The following is a 19,257-nucleotide window of genomic DNA, read 5'->3' as shown; positions in this document are numbered from 1 at the left end:
GAGGAGCCCAGGGCTTTCTCTGGAGGCTCCGGGGCCATCAGCTGCTGCAGGAGAGCACGGAGGCCCCTCTTGCAGTGCCGTGTCCCAACAGCTTCTACACTGGTCGGCTGGGGAGGCCTTCCCAACCTCCTGATGTGTCCCCCCGGCTTACTGGCTCGGGCGCTGAGGTCAAAGCTGCCACGCACTGTGACCTGGGCCAGTCACTAACCTCACTATAGATGGTGTGGTGACCTCTGATCCCTCCTCGGCATCTGAGCCTGAGAAGACCTAGGACCTGAAAGAGCTTTGGGGAGCCGGCGGCTCAGACACTGCCCGGATGAAACGAGTTTCAGGAATCCTCCCTTCGTTGTAGGGAGTCTCCTCAGGCAGGCTGCAGATTGGGAAGGTGTGGGGGGTTGGCGTTCATATCCTGTTTGACAGGATTGGCAGAAGGAAGTCTGGTCCTGCAGATGGGCCTCTGTGCAGGTGGGAGGCCGGGGCGGCATGTAGTCCATGGGAGAATGGGCCTCCTTGGGTTGGGCTGAGGTGCCTCCTGTCTTCTGGCTTCCACTGTGGCCAGAGCGCCCCCACCTTGCTGTCCCGACAGGCATTTGCAGGGTCTGCAAGGCACGTGGTCGGCCAGCTGTGCCCATGTCTTTCCTCACATCTGTGACTCTATCTTCTCGTGTCTTCTGTGAGGCTCCCTGACCTCCAAGGTGTGGGGGCAGCCTTCCAGGCCTATGACAGGGCCTGAGCAGCCCTGAGCTCTGCCCCTCAGCAGTGTTGCCAAGTACCCACTGCCAGGCCCTGAGCTGCGGGGGACGGGGGAGGGGATGCTCCTGTTCCAGCCCCAAGTGGGAGTGACAGGGGCCCTGGCCAGGTAAGGGCACTGGCCCAGGAGGGCAGGCCTGTAGGGGTCTGAGAAGAGTGCAGGCAGTGAGATTGGACGTGTCCTGAACCATCTCCTAAGGCCCCCAGGGAGAGGGAGCCCCTGCCGGAACAGGAATATTCCTTCGTGCACCCAGAATTGGCTTTCTTCCCTTCCCTGGCTCATTTTCCCTATTTTCCTTGCCTGGGGGCAGCAGGAGAGGGAGGACAAGTGAGGGGAGCTGCCGCCCCCTGTGAGGCGGGGGAGTGGGCATTAGGTCCAAATCCTGGTGCCTTGTGGCCTTGAGCCTCACCTGGGAGGATGACAGTGGGAACAGGGGAGTTGTCATTTCTGCCTGTAGTAGCCAGCCTCCCTGTGTGTGTGCTGAGCCGAGGTGGGGAGCTTGCCACGGACTCAGAAAAAGTCATTATGTTCAGCTTGGAGAATCTGGCCCCCTCCCTTGCTGGCTCAGTTGTATTTGCAATGCAGACAAGAGAGATGTCTCATCCAGCCTGGGATTCTGGTGCTGAGCCTGCTGGGGATGACCTTGGGTGTTTCACACCCCCTGCACTTGCCACCCTGACCATTTGAGGGAAGGAATGTTTAGGGACAGAACTTCTCCCAGAGCCGATGCCTACTCATCTTGCATCCCAGCCCCAGGCCCCTGGGAGCCCACCCATTTAAAGGCAGATCCCAGCGGGGCTGAGTGCTAGCATGGGCGGTCAGTTGCCCATGGGATGGGTTTCTCACCTGTAAAATGGCCTGGTGGCACCCACTGTGTGGGGTGTAAGACCCCTCAGTCAGCCTTGAAACAGACAATCTGGAAAGGATCTCAGGAGCGGTGGACTGTCCACAAACCACTTTTGGCCAGCTTCTTTGGGAGGGATCTTGTCTGTGTTAGGGTGTTAGGATAAGAAGCACTAATCTGGGCTGGAATGGGTTGGATTAGGCAGATGTTAAATGGATACCAGGCATCTTAATATTACTGAGGTATAATTTAGATACAGCAAGATTTATCTGCTGCGCAACATGACAGATACACACAGTCCCATAACCACCACCGCAGTCCTAACATGGAACCTTCCCGTCGTTTCCAGAAGACCCTTGCCATCAGTGGGCTCCCTCCATGCCTAACACCCGGCAAGGACCAATCTGCTTTCTGTCCCTTTAAGTTTGCCTTTTGTAGAATGTCATAAAAAAGGAGTTCTGCAACCCAGTGTTGTCTTTCGTATCTGACTTTTTCACTGAGCATAATGCCTTTGAGGTTCAGTGATGTGGCTGAGCGTGTTAGTGGATGTTCCCCTTTGTTGCCCGGGCGTGTTCCACTGTGTGGATACAGGGTGGTGGTTCTTCCAACGTCTGTTGGTAGACATTTGGGTTGTTTCCAGTTTGGGGCTATTAATGAGTAAAGCAACTTTGAACCTTCATGCGTGTGTCTTTTTGTGGACATGTGCTTTTGTTTCTCGGGTAAATAGGTAGGGGCGGGATTGCAGGTTTTGTGTGTGGTGAGTGTATGCTTAACTTCATGAACAGCCAGCCAAACTGTTTTCCAGCTGCATTGTTTTGCATTCCCACCAGCAATACGTGAACATTCCCGTACGCTGCGCCCCCGTCCTTGCCAGCATTTGGTGATACCAGTCTTTTAATCTTGCTGATTCTAGTGGATATGTAGTGGTATCTTATTGTAGTTTCTATTTGCTTTTCCTAAAAGACAATGACATTGAGCACCTTTACATGTGCCTATTTGCCATTTGTGACATCATCTTTGAGTACCCGATACCTTTCAAGCAAATGTTTATTCCAAGATGGATTAATTTATGAAGCACGTATATTAAGTGCCCACCACATCACATAATGCTGAGTGTTAAGTTGTAGGGGTGAAAAGGACTTTGTGTACTCCCCCCCCCCAAAAAAAAACCCATTTATTGAGCACCTGCTATTTGTGAACTGCTTTGATGGCTGAAGAAACTGCACTTGAAGCAGGTTGCAGAAAAACTAATTGGAAGAGATGACAAGAAGGTTCAGGTCTACAAGAAGGTTTGGGATTCCAGGTTTCCCTGCTGTCCAAAACCAGAGCATTTTATGAAACCTTATGTGAGCCAAAATGGCCTAAAGCAAAGAAGCAGTTACTGGTACTTTATATGAAAAAATTTTTGAGTGTTCCTAGACCCCCAAAAAATCACCTGTCCTGGCTTTTCTGATACCTTCGGACAGATGCACGACATAAATGGAGATAAAGCCCAGGTGCTCCCAGACACAGCTTGGAGCTCTGGCCACTTGATGCCGAGACGCTGAGTGTGGCTCCCGGGGAAGGCGCTGGGGGGCATCCCTCGCTGCTCTCGGGTGCCTGCTACCCCAGACGGGCTCGTCTTGCCGCAAAACCGGTGCTGAATGCGATTTTGGCTTTTTGCCTTTTTTCATGACAGTGAAAATCCTGTGTGGCTCTCAGTGAAAACAGGTACTAATGTAGGTCTTCTGGAAAAGCGAAGTGGCACAGTGCAGGCTTTGGAAAAGCAGGGGATACCTGTATCGTGTGTCGTAAGGACCTTTAGGAACTTTAGAGACACGTGAACTGCTTTAGGGGCACAGAAGAGAAGCCTTCACAAGAGGTTTCGTGCAGGAGGCAGCCCTGCAGTTAGGCCTCAGAAGTAGGTGTCACCGGGCAGGAGGGGTGGTTCTGGGGAACAGCATTTGCAGAGAGACGTGGGCCGAACAGGAATGCCAGAAGGTGGGCGGTGGTGGGCGGGGCTAGAATTTAGAGTCCGCTTCTCTGGTCTCAGTCTGGTAGGATGGGGGGTGTGGGGATCCTGTGGCCAGAAGGTTGAGAAAAGTGCAGGCTCTGGTCTTGTGGTCAGGTCGGGAAGGGGGGCAGTTGGGGGTCAGGCTAGATGTGCCTGCAGCCGCCACCTCTAGAAAGCAGGGTGTCGACACTGGGGCCTGATGTGTCCTCAGCCTCCAGCCAGTGGGAAGCGGCCTCTTTTCAAGAGTGCTTGGTTCATAGAAAGCCGACTGCGGGAATTGGGGAGTAGATGACCGAGTCTGTTCCCTCCTGAAGGAAAGCCCAGCTGTAGAGACAAATCGAGAGCATCTCAGTATGTGTGCTGCAGGTTTGCTGAGGCCGCTCGAGTATGTGGAAGTGGGGGCGCCGCTGTCTACTTTTAGTAAATTAGACATTAGGACCTTCTTGCTGAGCAGTGGAGATGCTTCTCGTCCCACATGCTGGCCCTGTTCTTGCTGTGAGTCCAGCCAGCCTTCCATCTGGGCTACGAAGCGAGTAGGAAGTCCCCATCGCCCGGCGACGGCTGTGACAAGGGGAAGGCTCCCAGCTCCGCGCTCCGCTGTGCTGCTGGAGCTCAAAGCCAAGGGCTCTATTTCAGGCCATACGCTGCTCGGCAGCTGGGGTTGAGTTGCTCCTGAACAGGGAGACCGGCACACGGGTGACTGGAGAAAGCAGCCGCAGCGGGAGGCTCCCCACAAAGAAAAGTAGAATAGTAGGCTTTTTTCCAGTGAAAATTCTGTCTCAAGCGTGTATTTTACAAATATATATTGGTACTGTGTCGAGTGCAGAAAAGCAAAGGAAAGACAATCATCTCAAATTCCACAGCTGTAGATGAAAGAGAAAGAGTTAATCCTGCCTAGTTTCCTATCACCCGAAGATAGGCAGGCAGTGGGTGTGTAGGCAGGTAGTCGTACTGCTGGGATTTTTCTTTATGGAGGTTTTGACTTAAATGTTTGTGCGTGTGTTATTTTTAGCCCCCGAATCCACTCATCGGGAGAGGGGGAAGCAGTTGACTGCTTCTGCATTCCTTGTGTTCATTCTGGTCTCCTCCCTGCAGAACCCAGCCCTTGCTGACATCTACACGGAGCATGCCCATCAGGTGGTGGTGGCCAAGTACGCGCCCAGCGGGTTCTACATCGCCTCTGGAGGTACCTGTGTGCGCGTGGCTCGTGGACGCGTGTGGTGTGGCCCAGGGGTTCCCCAGGCCAGACTGGACTCCTGGCCATAGGGTGGTGGGAGGTGGGGGGTGTGGTAAAGGGAGGGGAGCTGCGGCAGGGGGAGCCAGTGTGATTGGTTTCATTTGGGGCTGACAAGGAAAGTATAAGCCGCCAAAAAGCCCCATTGCAGAGCTTTGCAGTTGGCGGTGTTCCAGCTGGTTCCAGCTCAGAGGTCAGCAGAAACGCTCCTGTGAGGTTGGCCAGAGGCCTTTGTGGGTAGCTGTATCATGATGTTTGGGAGCTCATTTTGTGTGTGTGTGTGTGTTTTGTGAATTGCAGCTTTGTCCTGTGTCACCTTTATTCATTAGCTGCTCCTTTCCCAGTTCTGTCAATGCGGGCCTCAGGCAAGCGCTCCTTTCCACTCCAGCCAGGCTTTTGTGTGGCTCTGTGGGAGGCTGGCTGGGAGGAGGGACATAAAGATCTTTACCACGGTGGATGCTTTGTTCACCCACTTCTTTGAGGTAGATCTTTTACCGTTTGCAGATGAGAAGGGGAGGCACGGAAGTTAGCGTGGCCTCCCGTTTATTCACTCATTCGTTCATTCGCACACTCAGCAGATCCTGACTGCTTTGTCAGTGCCCAGCCCTGTCTCCGGCCTCAGGGGAAGCCAAGCAAGTGAGCGGGTGTGGGCCTGGGCCTTGTCAGCCTCCCCAGAGAGCAGCAGAGAGGAACGAATTGCTGAAAGAGCCCACTGGCCAGGAGAGGGGTCTCACATCCCTGCGGCTGTCCCTGGAGGGTTCGTCCCTTACACGCTGTGCGGCCTGCCTGGAATAACTTCTTCTTGGGCCCTTTCTCTCCCGGAAGCCAGACAGTGGATCCGGAGTAGCAGTGTGTGTGAAATGCCTGGGCCTGTCTTGCGCTGGTGGCCACCTGACAGCAGGTGACCGAAGTGTGTGCCACTGAAACCAGGACACGCCAGAGAGAGAGGCACGCTGGCTGATGGCTAAAGCCGGCGGTCGGGGCCGAGTGTAAAGAGCTTGGCCAGGAGTCTGGCCCAACGTGGGCACTTAATGATGGTGGTGTTAGGCTCACTCCAAATCTGTAAAACGTGCTCTAATTTATTATGCCTTGGTTTATTTTAGCCGTGTAATTTTTTTTTTTTTTTTTGGCTGGCCCTGCTTGCCAGGAAAATACCTTTTCCTTGAAAGCCCCAAGAAGTGGCCCTGGTGCCTTTTAAAATTATGTCTTCTCAGGAGAGAAGCGTGGTTGGCGAGGGCGCCGCTGCCTGCTTGGCACGGCTTCCCTACCCTGGCACGTGGAGCTGCAGGCCCGGCTGCTGAATCACGTGGGAGCCGGGCCGGCACTCCCGGGTCCCAGGGCAGGGTGCTCCACCAGCCAGAGAGCCGGGCTCTTCAGATCCTAATGCTAAATCAATGAGGAAGCCTGGCACAGAGACCATTGCAAAGGACAGTCCACCTAAGTAAAGGATCAGTTTGACATTTTTCTCCCGTGAAAGCGCCCTGATTTGGGCAGGAACTGAGGCAGGTTTGGGCTGCATATAGACCCAGGTGCTCTTGGGCGGAGATCACATTTACGTTTCTAGCCTGCTGGTCCCTTGAATCAACTGAAGACAAGGAAACATTCACTGCAGAGATTAGGTCCTGGGCTAAAAATAGTGTGGTTGTACAGGGTTTGGAGTGAGGAGGAGGGAGGCTGAGAAAGGGCTGTGCTCTCCAGCTAAGTGGGTTACGTGGTACCTGGGGTTCCTCAGGTTAGGGTGGGGGGGTCTCAGTACCTTGGGAAGCCTGTGGCTTGCTCCCAGATGGGGTTCCAGCCCTCTGTGGGACCTTCAGATTCCTGTGAGTCTGAATGGTCTATGTCATTGAATGATCGAACCTTCCAGAAGGCCTACTGTGTAATGAGCCCATGCCAGCCAGCCCTGAACAAAATGGTCAGTCTCTGCCCTTGGGTTGACATGCCCACAGTGCCATGTTCTCTTGTTCAGAGCCATTTCCAGGGCAAACCCAATTCCCTATTTCTAGCCGTGTCTCCCTTGGGTAATTTTAATGCTAGTGGTCTATACCCCATAGTCCGTCCCTTGGGCACCCACCAGGGCTGTGAATCTCGGGCTGCCCTCAGAGCATGCACCCAGGCCGCAGAGTGGCAGGCTTCCTAGGAGAGGGGCCCCATGCCCAGAGGAGAGGAGAGAAGGGTTGCTCAGGTGAGGAACGTAGGAAGAGGCCGTGCTGCAGAGCGGGCGAGCAGAGGCCTCCGTGGGCACTGGAAGGCCCACGTCACTCCCTGCTCCCTGTTGCCCCCCATGTTGCTAAGCTGCTGGGGCGAGGGGGCAGGGGGCAGGCTCACCCAGTCTGCTCCCCTTGATGCAGCGTATTGTCTGGAGAGGGAGATGCCTTCCCAGTGGGGGACAGAAGGAACTCTTTCCCCATCATCTCTGGCTTCTTGCAGGTGTCCTCTGCCCCCGGCAGGTGTCTTTGTTGTGTCCCCAGCACTCAGCACAGGGCTTGGCACCCATGGTTGGTCAGGATCTCGTGACTGCACAGGGGCTGCCCTCGTCAGTGGGGCCCGAGCACCTGGTCTCCATGCCCCACTGTCTCTTCCTAGCCCCAGCTGCTTCTGAAAAAGAATTAAATGTATGGAAGCAACCTAAGTGTCCCTCAATAGACGAATGGACATGGAAAATGTGGCATATATATATGATGGAATCGTGATGCGGTCGTAAAAAAGGACGCGATCGTGCCGTCTGAGACACTCCGGGAGGCCCTAGAGGGTATTACAGTAAGTAAAATAGACTGAGAAAGACAAAGACCATAGGATTCCATTTAAGAGTGGAATCTAAGGGGAAAAAAGGACAAACAAAAGCAGAATCAGACTATAAATACAGAGAACACACCACGGTTGCCAGAGGGGCGGGGGCGGGGGAGTGGGAGACACAGGCTCCCAGGTGTGCAGTGAGCGAGTCGTGGGGGTTAAAGGGCGCAGCACGTCATTAATAGCGATGTCGGGACAGATGATGGTTACACCTGTGTGCACACAGCGTAATGGATGAACTTGTCAAGTCAGGAGGTTGTACACCTGAAAGTAATGTGACGTTGTCAGCTTCCCTCAGATGAAACAAAAGAAGGACTAAATGGACAAGCAGGGCCCACCAGAGGAGGTGGGGGGTCTGGTGGGGAGGCCGTGGGAGAAACGACTCGTGTCCGGCCCGGAGAGGAGCCTGAGCGCCCCGAGGAGGCAGGCAGGGACTGGCAGAGCCCAGGGGAAGCGGGCAACCCGGCTCCGTCCTGTCCGAGACGGTGGGACGCGGCCAGCCTGAGCTGTAGACGCTGATTGTGCAGGACTCAGAGCCCCCTGGACCGGCCTCAGCCCAGCTGACCACACGGCCTGGCGTGTGTGTGTGTGCGCGCACGACCCTGCTTGCACACGTGTCCTTTCTGATGCTCCGGCGTCTGCCTCTTCCTTGCCTTTCCCGCTGGCCCGTTGGTTAGGGACTGAACTAGTTCTAGGTCATCTTTGGAACTCGCCTCGGCCAGGCAGCCTTTCTGGACCTCACCCAGAGAGGCCCAGCACCCCCGGGACCCCTCAGGTTGTGCTTTTCACATGGCAGGGAGTCTCCCCTTGTCTGGCCTGCGGACTGTGGGTGTGGGTGTTTGCTGTGAGGCAGGGTCTCCAGTGGCTTCCTGCAGAGCCATAGTTCGTTCGCTGGGGAGTGATGACCAGCTTGCAGCGAGCGCCTGCAGCGTGCCCAGTGCTAGTCTAAGACTTCACATGTGCTCACTCGTGTCATCTGCGCAGCAGTCCCCCCGGAGGTGGCCTTGTCCTCCCCCCTCTGGTCAATGCAGTTGTCGGTGTAAGGTATTTGTACCCTTGGAGGCCCGTGCAGCCTCCGCCTCCCTCAGCTCTGCGGCCCGAGCGGGAGGACAGAAGCTGGGTTCACAGAGCAGCCGGAGGGTCTGTGTTAAGTGCTAAAGAGGCCTGGGGACCCTGGGAACCCCCTGGAGCTTACCTCCTGGGAGGACCTCCCCCCAGGCCCAGTCTGGGCGGAGGAGTTACTGTAAAATCCTCCATTTTCATGATGATTTGGGAATTCGGTGCTCTTTTGGAAAGGGCTGTGTCGGAGTTGGTCTCAGATCTCGGTGACAGGATCCTGCCGGGAAGGGAGGCGTGTGCTTCTCCCTCCCGCGCAGTCACTTGGTTACTAATCCCCGAGGAGAGGCGTGGCTTCATGTTCCGTCTGTAGTACCACTTCGCCTTCCAGCACCCACCTGCGCGCCTCCCACGGGGCACCTGCTCTCACCTCACTCGTCTGGGCTGTGGCATGTGCGTCGCCGTAGTCGCCGTAGATGCGGGGGGTGCGGGCGAGGAGCTGGAGGGGAGCCCAGGCGGGGGCCGCGTGCAAGTCACGGCGTGCACCAGCTGCACACAGCTCCGCTCCTTGTTGGCCCAGTCGCTGCGTGGGAGAGGCGGCTGTCACTAGTCTTGTCACATTTTGCAAACGAAGAACTGAGTCCCGAGAGTTCAGAAAGCTGCCCGAGGCCCGTACACCATTTAGATCCCCCTGCGGGGAGACTAGAATCATAGAACCAGACTGCTGCCTGACGCCTTGGCCTGCCTGCGTGTGTCTCGGCTTCCGCGTGCCCACACAGGGCTTGTCATCCAGGGGATGGCTGGTGCAGTGCAGGGACCCAGTCATGGGCCTCATAGAGGCCGCAGGCCTTGATGGACCCGTGGCACGTTTTGCTCACTTGAAATGTGGCCTTGGGCAACTGCAGCAAACCTGTGAGCCCCTGGGCCGTGCTGCATGGGCGGGCCTCGTGCCCACACGGCCCAGGCCCGGGGGTCAACATGGCTCTCGCCACCCTTTGTGTCCACAGATGTATCTGGAAAGCTGAGGATCTGGGATACCACGCAGAAGGAGCACCTCTTAAAGTATGAGTATCAGCCTTTCGCTGGGAAGATCAAGGACATTGCTTGGACAGAAGACAGTAAGAGGATCGCAGTGGTCGGGGAAGGAAGGGAGAAGTGAGTCTCTGGCCTCGGCCCCTCCCTGCCCGTGTGTCTTGGCTTTGCTTTCTTTGTGGGTGCCCCTGCTGGGAGGGGAGCGGTGACCTCTGGGCCAGCTTGGGCTAGTGTGTGTTGAGGCCCCCCGGGGCCGGGCCCATTCTCTCTCTATCTCTGACATCCCTGGCCCCTCACCTCCTGGAGCGCCAGCTATCATGCCCACACTCCAGGCAGCAGGAAGGGGGGGGAAAGGGAGCTCCGGGAGCGTCACTGGGGTCCCTCCCAGCATAGCACACAGCCACACCTGGCTGCAGGGGAGCTGGGCACGTCACCGAAGGTGGTGACCTTCCGAAGGAAGAGGGGACCGGTGGAGACGGGGTTGGTGGCCCTCAGTGGCTGCTGCACCTGGGCCCAGTGACCAGCAGGGTCAGTACCGCAGTGCAGGGCTCCCCCCAGGGCACCACACGGCCTCAGGCACTTGGGACTTGGCAGGCACGCATCTCGTTTCCCTTACTCAGAGGCTATTTTTAATGTGTGTTCTGGCAAGCGTTCTGCCATAGTTTTTCAGGTCATCCTATTGGGCTTAACAATTCAGTTTTCATTCGGATACAAAAAGTAACCCCCGCAGTGGCGTGTTCATCGGATGCCAGCTGAGAGCAAGGCATCCTCTCCTTTCTAGTAGAGGATGGTAGCTGCTGAATACCTTGGTCCCGCCCAGTACAACCGTTAGGAAACTGGTAAGCCACAGAGCTGTTCCCCCGGCAGGTGGGAGACTTGTTGGCCCTGGACCATACAGACGCAGACTTCCAACCCTTCCCAGAGGCACCTGTTCTCAGATTCTTTGGCAGACACGGCACAGAGCCGAAACCACGGTGCCTCGTGTTTGCTCCTTTAGCGAGTGTGCAGGAAGCGTGGCCGTGAGCACACCCCCCGCCCCGCCCCGCTCTGAGCACGGGCCACTCACCTGCCCACGGCTCATCGACCGTCCCCAGGGTTGATTGTTTTCTTCCTGTGACTCCTCTCTTCGGGTAAAGGTTTGGAGCTGTCTTCCTGTGGGACAGTGGCTCTTCCGTGGGCGAGATCACGGGACACAACAAAGTCATCAACAGCGTGGACATCAAGCAGAGCAGACCGTACCGGCTGGCCACGGGCAGTGACGATAACTGTGCCGCGTTCTTTGAGGGGCCACCGTTCAAGTTCAAGTTTACAATTGGCGTAAGTGACATCCCCTCTGGGGGTGGTTTGCATGTGAAACCGGCAGTCTAGACCCGCAGGGTTGCAGGCACGTGTCATTTATGCCGTGATGTGTAGACAGGGGTTTGCGGGGGAACGTGACGTGATGGTGGGACAGCACGCTAGCCCTCCGGCCGGCGGGGCTGCCTCCAGCAAAGAGGGACCCGCCCTGGGAGACGTGTGTGTTTCTGGGATTGCAGGGAGGACACATCTCTGATGCCCTGTGACCAAGTGAGTGTCTTGGCCTAAAGGAGCTTTGTTAGAAAGGGGTAGCCCAGGCTTGGCTCTGGTTCTGCCAGCTCGAGACCTGCTGAGCCAGCCAGGTGGTAGAGCTGGTGAGCTTCCAGGGACACCCGGGTTCGTCTCCTCCTGTGAGATGATGAGGGCAGGGTCACAGCTTGAATGGGACACACGATGAGGAGAGTTAGATGCTTTGCCTGTAGAAGACATGTGTCTAAACGCCTTAGCTGAGTGTCCCAGCTCTGCCCCTGCTCCCTGGTTGGGACAAGGGTCTGAATCTAAGCCTCATTTTTCCCATTTGCAAGGTGGGTATGGGGGCATCAATATAGTGCATTTTAACCATGAACTTAACTGCACGGCTGCCCACGGGTCCAGAGCAGTTCCCTGTCCTACCTCATCAAGGATGAAATGAGAGAATGTCCTTAAAGTGGCTCTGTGGGGACCGCTGTTTACTTCGATGACTGCATGCAGTGATTCATAAACCGTGGGCACGGTATGGCCGGAAAGGATGATGCCACTTCCTTGGCAGGTTCCCAACAGGGTGGCACTTGGGCGGTGGGCAGTGCAGATCTTGGCTCGGGTACGGAGGGGCTCCTGCCCTGCCAGTGGTGAAACACTCCGTTCCGTCCCCAGGGCCCCTGAGCAGGGCCAGGCGGCTGCGTGGGAAGCCCAGCAAGGCTCTCCGTGCCCCGTGGGGTGTGCAGCTCAGAGCTCCCTTTGCAGCCGTTCCTGTGGCCGTCTCCTGCTCCTGAACCTTCTCCGGTTCCTGCTGCCCGCTTGGTAGGTGGTGGGGGCTTTGTCGAAGGCTGTTCAAGGTCAGTGTTTACTAGGTGCAGGTAGAGGTACCGTGGGATGCATCAGATAACTGAGCGTCCTGCCTTGCACCCAGGAGAGGAGGAGAGGGAGATAAGAGGTTTTCTGTGGCAACAGGAGGCTGTCCTTGCATGTCTCAGTGAAGCTGTCCCTGCTCCCAAGTCCCCCTCCACCCCCCACTGTTTGATGTCACTTGGCCGTGATCTGGGCTGTGGGCCAGTGAGGTGCCTCTCCTTACGCTGGGAGGGATCACTTCCTCTTTGCAGATGTAGACTAAACCCGGCCCAGAGCAGCTCAGCAGCGAGTCAGCAGACCAGGTTTGAGCTCAGGCAGCTCGAGCCTGTGACCAGCACACTGCCAGCCTTCTCCATGTGCTCACTTGGGGACTTGGCCGGAATAATCTTTCTCTTTCCATTTTATTTTCTAACATGAGAACACAGCCCTCACCCCAAGGCCCCAGCCCAGGGCTGTCAGGTACAAACATTAGTCCAGCTGGTACCTGTGTCCAGGGTGGGCACATAGCTTGTCCTCAGGTCTGCCTGTGGAGCCTGTCACCCATGGGTCCTGCATCAGGACCTGGCTGCAGACCAGGAGTGGGGGATGCTGGGTGGCAGCCCAGAGCCGCAGCTGGCTGGCTCTGTGACCCTTGGATGGGCCAGTGGCGTGTCCGGGTCCCCTCGGGAGACGGGACGGTGACAGCTATCTTCTGCTAGCCCCGTAGACCTGTGGGAGGACGAGAGATGCTGGCAGACGTCATATCAGAGTGTCCACTAGGAGATCTTTGGGCTTCTGTTGGAGAAGATGCTAACAGGCTCAGGTGGCCAGCGAATGAAGGGTGGGGAGAGCACTCGGGGCCCCACACCCACCCAGAATGTCCCGTCAAGTGTTGACAACTGTGTAGATCAGTCTGACTTATGCACGTGTATCTGCCCTGGACCCTCAGAGCCCCAGAGTGCAGCTGGAGTGGGTGGCTGGCTGCCTGCCCATCCAGGCTCCAGCTTCTTGCTGTCTCCCTCTGCACCGTGGCTGAGGCTAGGGGGACAAGGGGTGAGCATGTCAGGAGCACAGAGGGGTTGAGCTCAAGTGGCCGCCTTGAGGAAGACTGAGTTGTGCTCTCAGTTTCAGTACGTGCTAGAATAAAACGCAGTTGGTGCACGTACCCAAGGGGAGGTAAAAGCAGGGTTTCAGACAAGCCAGAGGGACTGAACATACTCAGCTCGCTTGGCCATCCTGCTGGCCTACAGCGGGGGTCCGGTCACTTTTCTCTTTGGTTCTTGAGCTTTTTGGTTTAAATCTGCTGCTTATGGTGTGCAGAGTGAGTGTAGACTCCTGGATCCTCCGGAGCTAAGTGAGGATCAGCTTCAGCCAGGCTCTGCTGGGCCCTCGGGCTGTCAGTTCAGCGTTCGTTTTCCTTTGCCTGAACCTGCTGTGGGCTCCAGAGGCTCCAGGAAGATGGGGTGGAGGAACCTTGAGTGGAAAAGGCCCAGGCCACCCTCATTTCAGATGCCGTGGGCCGCTTGGGCAGGTGACTTCCCCAGGATCATAGGAGGCCGGGTGTGGGGTGGAGGCTTGGGGCATCACTGTCTCTGCTTCTGGCACTGGCATTCTGTGGACAAAGGTTGAGGTTCCCTTGGAGGACCCAAGAAAGAAGGGGCAGGTGGGCCCTTACCTACTCCGGTCTCTGCAGCAGGAATTTCTTCCTTCCAAGCACGTCCCTGCGACCGAGGCGTGGTTCGCTTGCCCGCCTTGTCTGTGCACCCTGCCCGTGGGTGCGTTGGGCAGGTTTCAGCGCCCTTCTGGCCTTGGGCTTCCTCTTCTGCCGGGCACGACCATGGAGGCCCCTTCTGGAGCAAGCTCTTGAGAACACTATGTCAGCCTTTCCCACAGCCACGTGTTGCGGGCGATAGGATAGTTTGTCTAGTTCAGAGATTGCTTAGGCGGCACTCCTGTGACCCAGGCCGGCTTGTCCAGGCTGTGGCTGTGTGATCTGGAAATGGGAACATTCTGCCTGAGTTTCTGAGCGTGCATGGCGCCCACCTGTGGCAGAGGGGACACCTGGTCTCCTCTCCAGCCGGCCGTCCTGGGCTTTCCCCTGCCACCTGTGTGGTCTCACCCATCACGGGCAGCACTGAAGGGGGGTGTCCCACTTCCTTCTACGCAGCGGAGCGGAGTTGAGTCAGAAATCTATCTTGGCTATTATTAGAGGCACTGCTTTTCTAGGCAGGTAAGTAAATTGGAGCTCTGCTCTGCAGGCTTTTCTGGTGGTTTTCCCTGTTCCTGACTCACAGCAGGGCAGAAAGCAGCAGTGTCGGTCCTTCAGCGTGTATCGGGGGCCTGCGTTGTTCCAGCCCAGGCTGGGCCCACAGAATGGCCTGCCTCGTCCTTAGCCGTTCCACCTCCCGCCCCTGTACCTGCCGGTCTGGCTTCTCAGAGAGCTGTGGGTTCATCAGTGCCAGTCACGCTGGGGGTCAGCGGGGCAGGTCTCCTTCCCCCCATTTCCTTGCTGGTCTACTCCTGCCCCACGTGGCTGATGGCAGCGTGAGTGGCCTGGCCGGGGCGGCGCACTGAAGGAGCGAGGCAGGGTTTCAGGGGAGGACAGAGGCCATTTTCAGAGCGCCAGCTGTGGAGGCCCATGCCGTGCTCAGGGAGGACGGGGAGGTGGGCCCAGGCATCCGAGCCGGTTCTCCCTCCATGAGCTCGGGAGGGCAGCAGGACAGGTGGGCAGGTCATTTCAGTGTGAGGGTTAGGAGCAGTTGTACGTTCAGGGGACATCTGGGGCCAGTGAAACCAGGGAGGGCTCTCAGAGGGGACACCTGAGCGGACCAGCTCATCGGCCTGTGCTCGCTGGAGCCGGGCCGTGGAGCCCCGTGGTGCTTGAGCCTATCAGTGACGGGGGCTCAGGTACATTACTTATTACCTGATGGCTTCACAGCTCTGTTCTCAGCGTCTGGAGGGGGTGCTGGTGGGTCAGGTGTTGATGGGGGAGAGATAGTCACCGTGGGGGGTTCTCGGGAGGATCCGCTGACACAGTCCCCGCCGAGCTGCAGTGAGTGTCAGCTGTGACTGATGGGCTGACAGGTGTAGACCGGACACCGAGGACCTTCCACATCAGGGCATGGCCTGAGTGAGCTAGGCCTGCAGGATGGGGCTGTGACTCCTCCAGGGAGCGTGGGGAGGACCAGGGGCTGGGAGCCCCAGCCCAGTAGGTGGCCGCTGGGTCGGGCAGCCGGAAGAAGCCCGTCAGGTGTCTGAACCCTCCCCATGCCCCCTGCCCCCCCACCCCGTGATGGTTCCCCAGACCCGTTCCTTTGTACTCAGGCCTCACCTCCCTGTGGAACAGGCTATTTTTAGCCTTCACTTTTTTGGTTAATGGGCTGTTCACTGCTGTTTGCCTTTATGTGGGCTATTTCAGGAGCAGACATCAGTTTCCTGCTCATTTGGACTCTTGGCTCAAGCTGCAGGAGAAGCTGACAGGGAGGAGTTTCTAAAGCCAAAGGCCTTGGGTTCACACAGCGCCTGGCCCTCTGGGGGCATCTGCTCTTTCTGGCCCTCACTAAACCCAGGCTTTCCCACAAGCCTGTCTTGTTCTAGGGCCTGGGGAGGGACCTGGCGGCGTTCCATCCGGGAGGAGGGCCACGAGCCCATCATGGGTGACATCCCCTGTAACATCGGGGATGCTGAGTGCTGGGAGGAGTCGGATCTGGAGAGACAGGGGCCGGTGGTCAAGGGAGAAGGCCTTTCTGAGGAGAGGCAGTGGCCTCATAATGGGATCGCTCCGGCCGCTGGGTGGACATGGGCAGGTGTGGGGCTTGGGTGTCTGGTGCTGCCCTTCAGGAGGGCATCCTGACTTCCCTGAGCTGGGCTTGGGATACGGGGACGTTCCTGTTCTCTCTCGAGTGGTGGCCGGCCATCTAACTCCTGGCATATTCCTTAATGCCCAGTAAAGGGGGATCAGCATCCCACTGCAGTGACCCCTTTAGCCCAGGGTCTGCTCCGTTTATTGTGCGCTCTTTCAGCACCCCAGTTCTTGGGGAGCCCGGCTGGCACCACGGTGGCATTTGGCCTGGGGAGTTAAGGATATGACCTGGCCTGCCCAGGCCCCAGAGCTAGTGCAGCTAAGCCCAGTGTTCTGGAAGAGAAACCGGAGACCCAGGTTCCCTCTGGGCCTGGTTGTCTCCTGGGAGGTGCCTGGAGGCTCCCCAGGGCCCTCGCAGTGGTGAGGTGGTGGGTGACAGGTGACCATGGTGGAGGCAGAAGCACTCTGGAGGGCTTGAGAGATCGCAGTTTGGTAGCTGATTCCTTCCACTGTGGTTCAGATTGGCGGATTGCGCCTGCTCTAAAACATGGGGGCCAGACCTTGGAGCGTGGAAGGTCAGCCCTCACACAGATGAGCACACGCAAGAAACTCCGGTCTGTGGCCTTGGTGTCACCCTGAAGACCTGGCCTGGCTGAGGCTGGGCCCCGGGAGCCAGGTGGGTGGCATGTTAGTAACGGGAACTGCCTCCCAGCGGTCCCAAAACCAGAGCCAAGTTCAGGCTGAAGCCGTGCCCCATCGCACCTCTGCCGCGGGCACTGATGATGATGCCCCAGAGGTCAGGCTGTTGAGTCAGAGCAAAGTTGCAGCCCCACGACGGTGTTTGCCAGAAAGAGGCAGAAAGGAAAGCCGGCTTGTGTGGATCCCCAGTGTCACTGGGCTCAGAGTGCTCAGGCTTTCCAGTCCCCACCCCTACGGGGAATCCCTCTGAGGGAGATGAAGGGCCGGCTGCTTCTGGCCTTGTCAGCTGAGCAAAGTGGTGTGATTGCTAAAGAGCAGAATGCGGGGCTGGCTTTGTGCTCCAGCTCTGGACTGAATTGCCTGGGGCCCAAGGTGCCTGGCCTGGAAGAGTCTGTGGGTGGAGATCACAGTCTCGTGTGTCCGAGACGAGAGCTGCCTACACCGGGGAAAACCCAATTGAGGGGTGACTCTTCTGCTCAGCCTCCCAGTTGGACTTCGCAGACACATGGGTTTCTCCGATCCCGGCTCTGTGGCTCCCTTCCTCGGGATCCTGGCCCCAATTTCTCCTTCCTGGCCTGAGTTTCTTCGCAGTGCAGTGAGCACAGTGTCCTTGAAGGGTTATTATCCCAGGAGCGTTACAGATGATGGTGTTTGGTGTCCTCGTTCCCTGTGGCTGCCACAGCAAAGGACTACAAACCAGGAGCTTCAACAGGGATTTCTTCTCGTTTCTGGAAGCTAGAGCCTGCGATCCAGGTGTCAGCAGGCTTGTGTTCCCCCAACTCCTTCCAGATTCTGTCCGCTGGCATTCCTTGGCTCGAGGAGCATCCTCCCAGTCTGCCTCCATCTTCACCTGCTCTTCCCTCCCCGTCTGTGTCTTGTCCTAATCTCCCTCATGGAGCGTTAGGTCTGCCCTAAGGACCTCATTGTACCTCAACTGCATCTGCACAGACCCTCTTCTCTTTCCTAAGGAGGTTTCTGTTCACAGGTGGCACGATTTCAGCACGATTCAGCCCCTCACGTGACGCAGACGCGTGCGGAGCCTTCACACAAGCAGCTCCTGACTTAAGTTGACTCGGTGCTTGGCCTTGGAGGGCGCTGTGGGGGCAGGTGATGGGTGCGGGTTTTCCTTAAGGTTAGGTGTTTATACCCCAGAAGCCCTTAACACTTCCTACCTTGAGGAGAGTTAATAATAAATTATTAAGTTCACTTAAGGGGTGTTTCTTACAGGTAGAGGAGGAGGTGTGGGGTGTTTAGAGGATGTTTTCTTTCTTTTTTTTTTTTTTTTAAAGATTTTATTTATTTGACAGAGAGAGAGACAGCGAGAGAGGGAACACAAGCAGGGGGAGTGGGAGAGGGAGAAGCAGGCTTCCCGTGGAGCAGGGAGCCCAGAGTGGGGCTTAACGCTGGGCTCGATCCAGGACCCTGGGATCATGACCTGAGCCGAAGGCAGATGCTTAGCGACTGAGCCACCCAGGTGCCCCTAGAGGATGTTTTCTTATGCAAACCCTTGATGGAGGAAAGAATGAATCTTTAGGAAAGGGAATCATCCCTGGAAGTCATCTGGAGTCTTACTCCCCAGAAGTGCAAGACCATTGTCTAATTTCTTTAAAACCTCAGTTAACTCAGCTCCATCCTGATCCAGCTGAGCACCTGCTGTGTGCTGGGCCCTGGAGACTTGGGGAAGAGGCCTAGGGTTCTGGGCTCGAGCTACCTCTGGGGCCCTGAGGGAAGAGAGCCGGCTTTGTCTGGGCTCTGTCTGCTCTGTGGAATGAGGATAAGGGGAGCTCAGGCATCCGACCGAGCATGGGAATGGGAGGCCTAGCAGGGGACAGCCTTGCGGGCGCAGATGGGCCTGGGCCAAGACAGGCAGGCTGATGCAGACCTCCCAGTGAGTCAGGAGCTGCTTCATGCTTGTTTTATTTAAGCTCTGAGGTCTTGCTGTGGACTGACAGTTCACATTGGCAGCCGGAGCAGAAGTTTGAAGCAGATTGTGTATTTCATAAAGAATTTTCCAGAGTCTCCTGTCATCAGGTGCATAACTGTGCTCTTTCCTGCAGGATCACGGCCGCTTTGTCAACTGTGTGCGATTCTCTCCTGATGGGAACAGATTTGCCACAGCCAGTGCGGATGGTCAGGTGAGGGCTGGGGCCCAAGGCGGTGGGGGCTCATCTGACCGCCTCCCAACTCTTCAGGGCAGGCCAGCCTCCCAAAGCCAGTCTTCCCGAGAGGAACTCAGACTCTCCCTCCATCCCATTCCCGGGAGGCACTCCGTTCCCAGGCTGTGTCCTCACAGCTTGGTGGCCCCCTTTCCAGTTCTCTCCTTTTAAATGGAGCTGGAAACTCCGCCTGTTAGCACATTTTTCAGATTCTTTTTTTAAGAGTCACAGTAGCAAACCCTTGATGGTAGAGCAGGGACGAGGAAGAGCTCATTTGCATGCCAGCTGGTGAGCGCATCCTCCCACCTGTGACCCACATGTGTGTGATTCCTTGAAAGATCTACATCTATGATGGAAAGACGGGAGAGAAAGTGTGTGCCCTGGGAGGAGGCAAGGCTCACGACGGAGGCATTTACGCTGTGAGTACGGATCCGGGTTGTATGAGCGTGTCAGCGACTATGGTGGGGCCGTGTGTACGTGTGCAGTCGTCCGGACACAACTTGGAGTCAGAAGCATGA

General features: G+C 56.8%; 1 protein-coding gene across 2 annotated transcripts in view; it reads left to right on the top strand.

Moving 5' to 3' along the window:
• Positions 1 to 19,257, top strand: part of WDR1 (WD repeat domain 1) — a 40,947-nt gene that overhangs the window by 6,520 nt on the left and 15,170 nt on the right. For both annotated transcript variants that reach the window (XM_064584281.1, XM_054508994.2), the window contains exons 3-7: positions 4,684 to 4,774; positions 9,676 to 9,823; positions 10,837 to 11,017; positions 18,641 to 18,718; positions 19,078 to 19,158. In XM_064584281.1, the coding sequence (XP_064440351.1) occupies positions 4,684 to 4,774; positions 9,676 to 9,823; positions 10,837 to 11,017; positions 18,641 to 18,718; positions 19,078 to 19,158 (579 nt within the window). The remainder of the gene's footprint in view (positions 1 to 4,683; positions 4,775 to 9,675; positions 9,824 to 10,836; positions 11,018 to 18,640; positions 18,719 to 19,077; positions 19,159 to 19,257) is intronic.

Source organism: Mirounga angustirostris, unplaced genomic scaffold (genome assembly GCF_029215605.1).
Source record: "Mirounga angustirostris isolate CCGP_5_RB_7025 unplaced genomic scaffold, mMirAng1.0.hap1 SCAF_2, whole genome shotgun sequence".
In the NCBI taxonomy this organism is placed as follows: Eukaryota; Metazoa; Chordata; class Mammalia; order Carnivora; family Phocidae; genus Mirounga; species Mirounga angustirostris.
The sequence above is the reverse complement of the archived record's forward strand: the minus strand, read 5'-3'. Positions and strand labels throughout refer to the sequence as shown.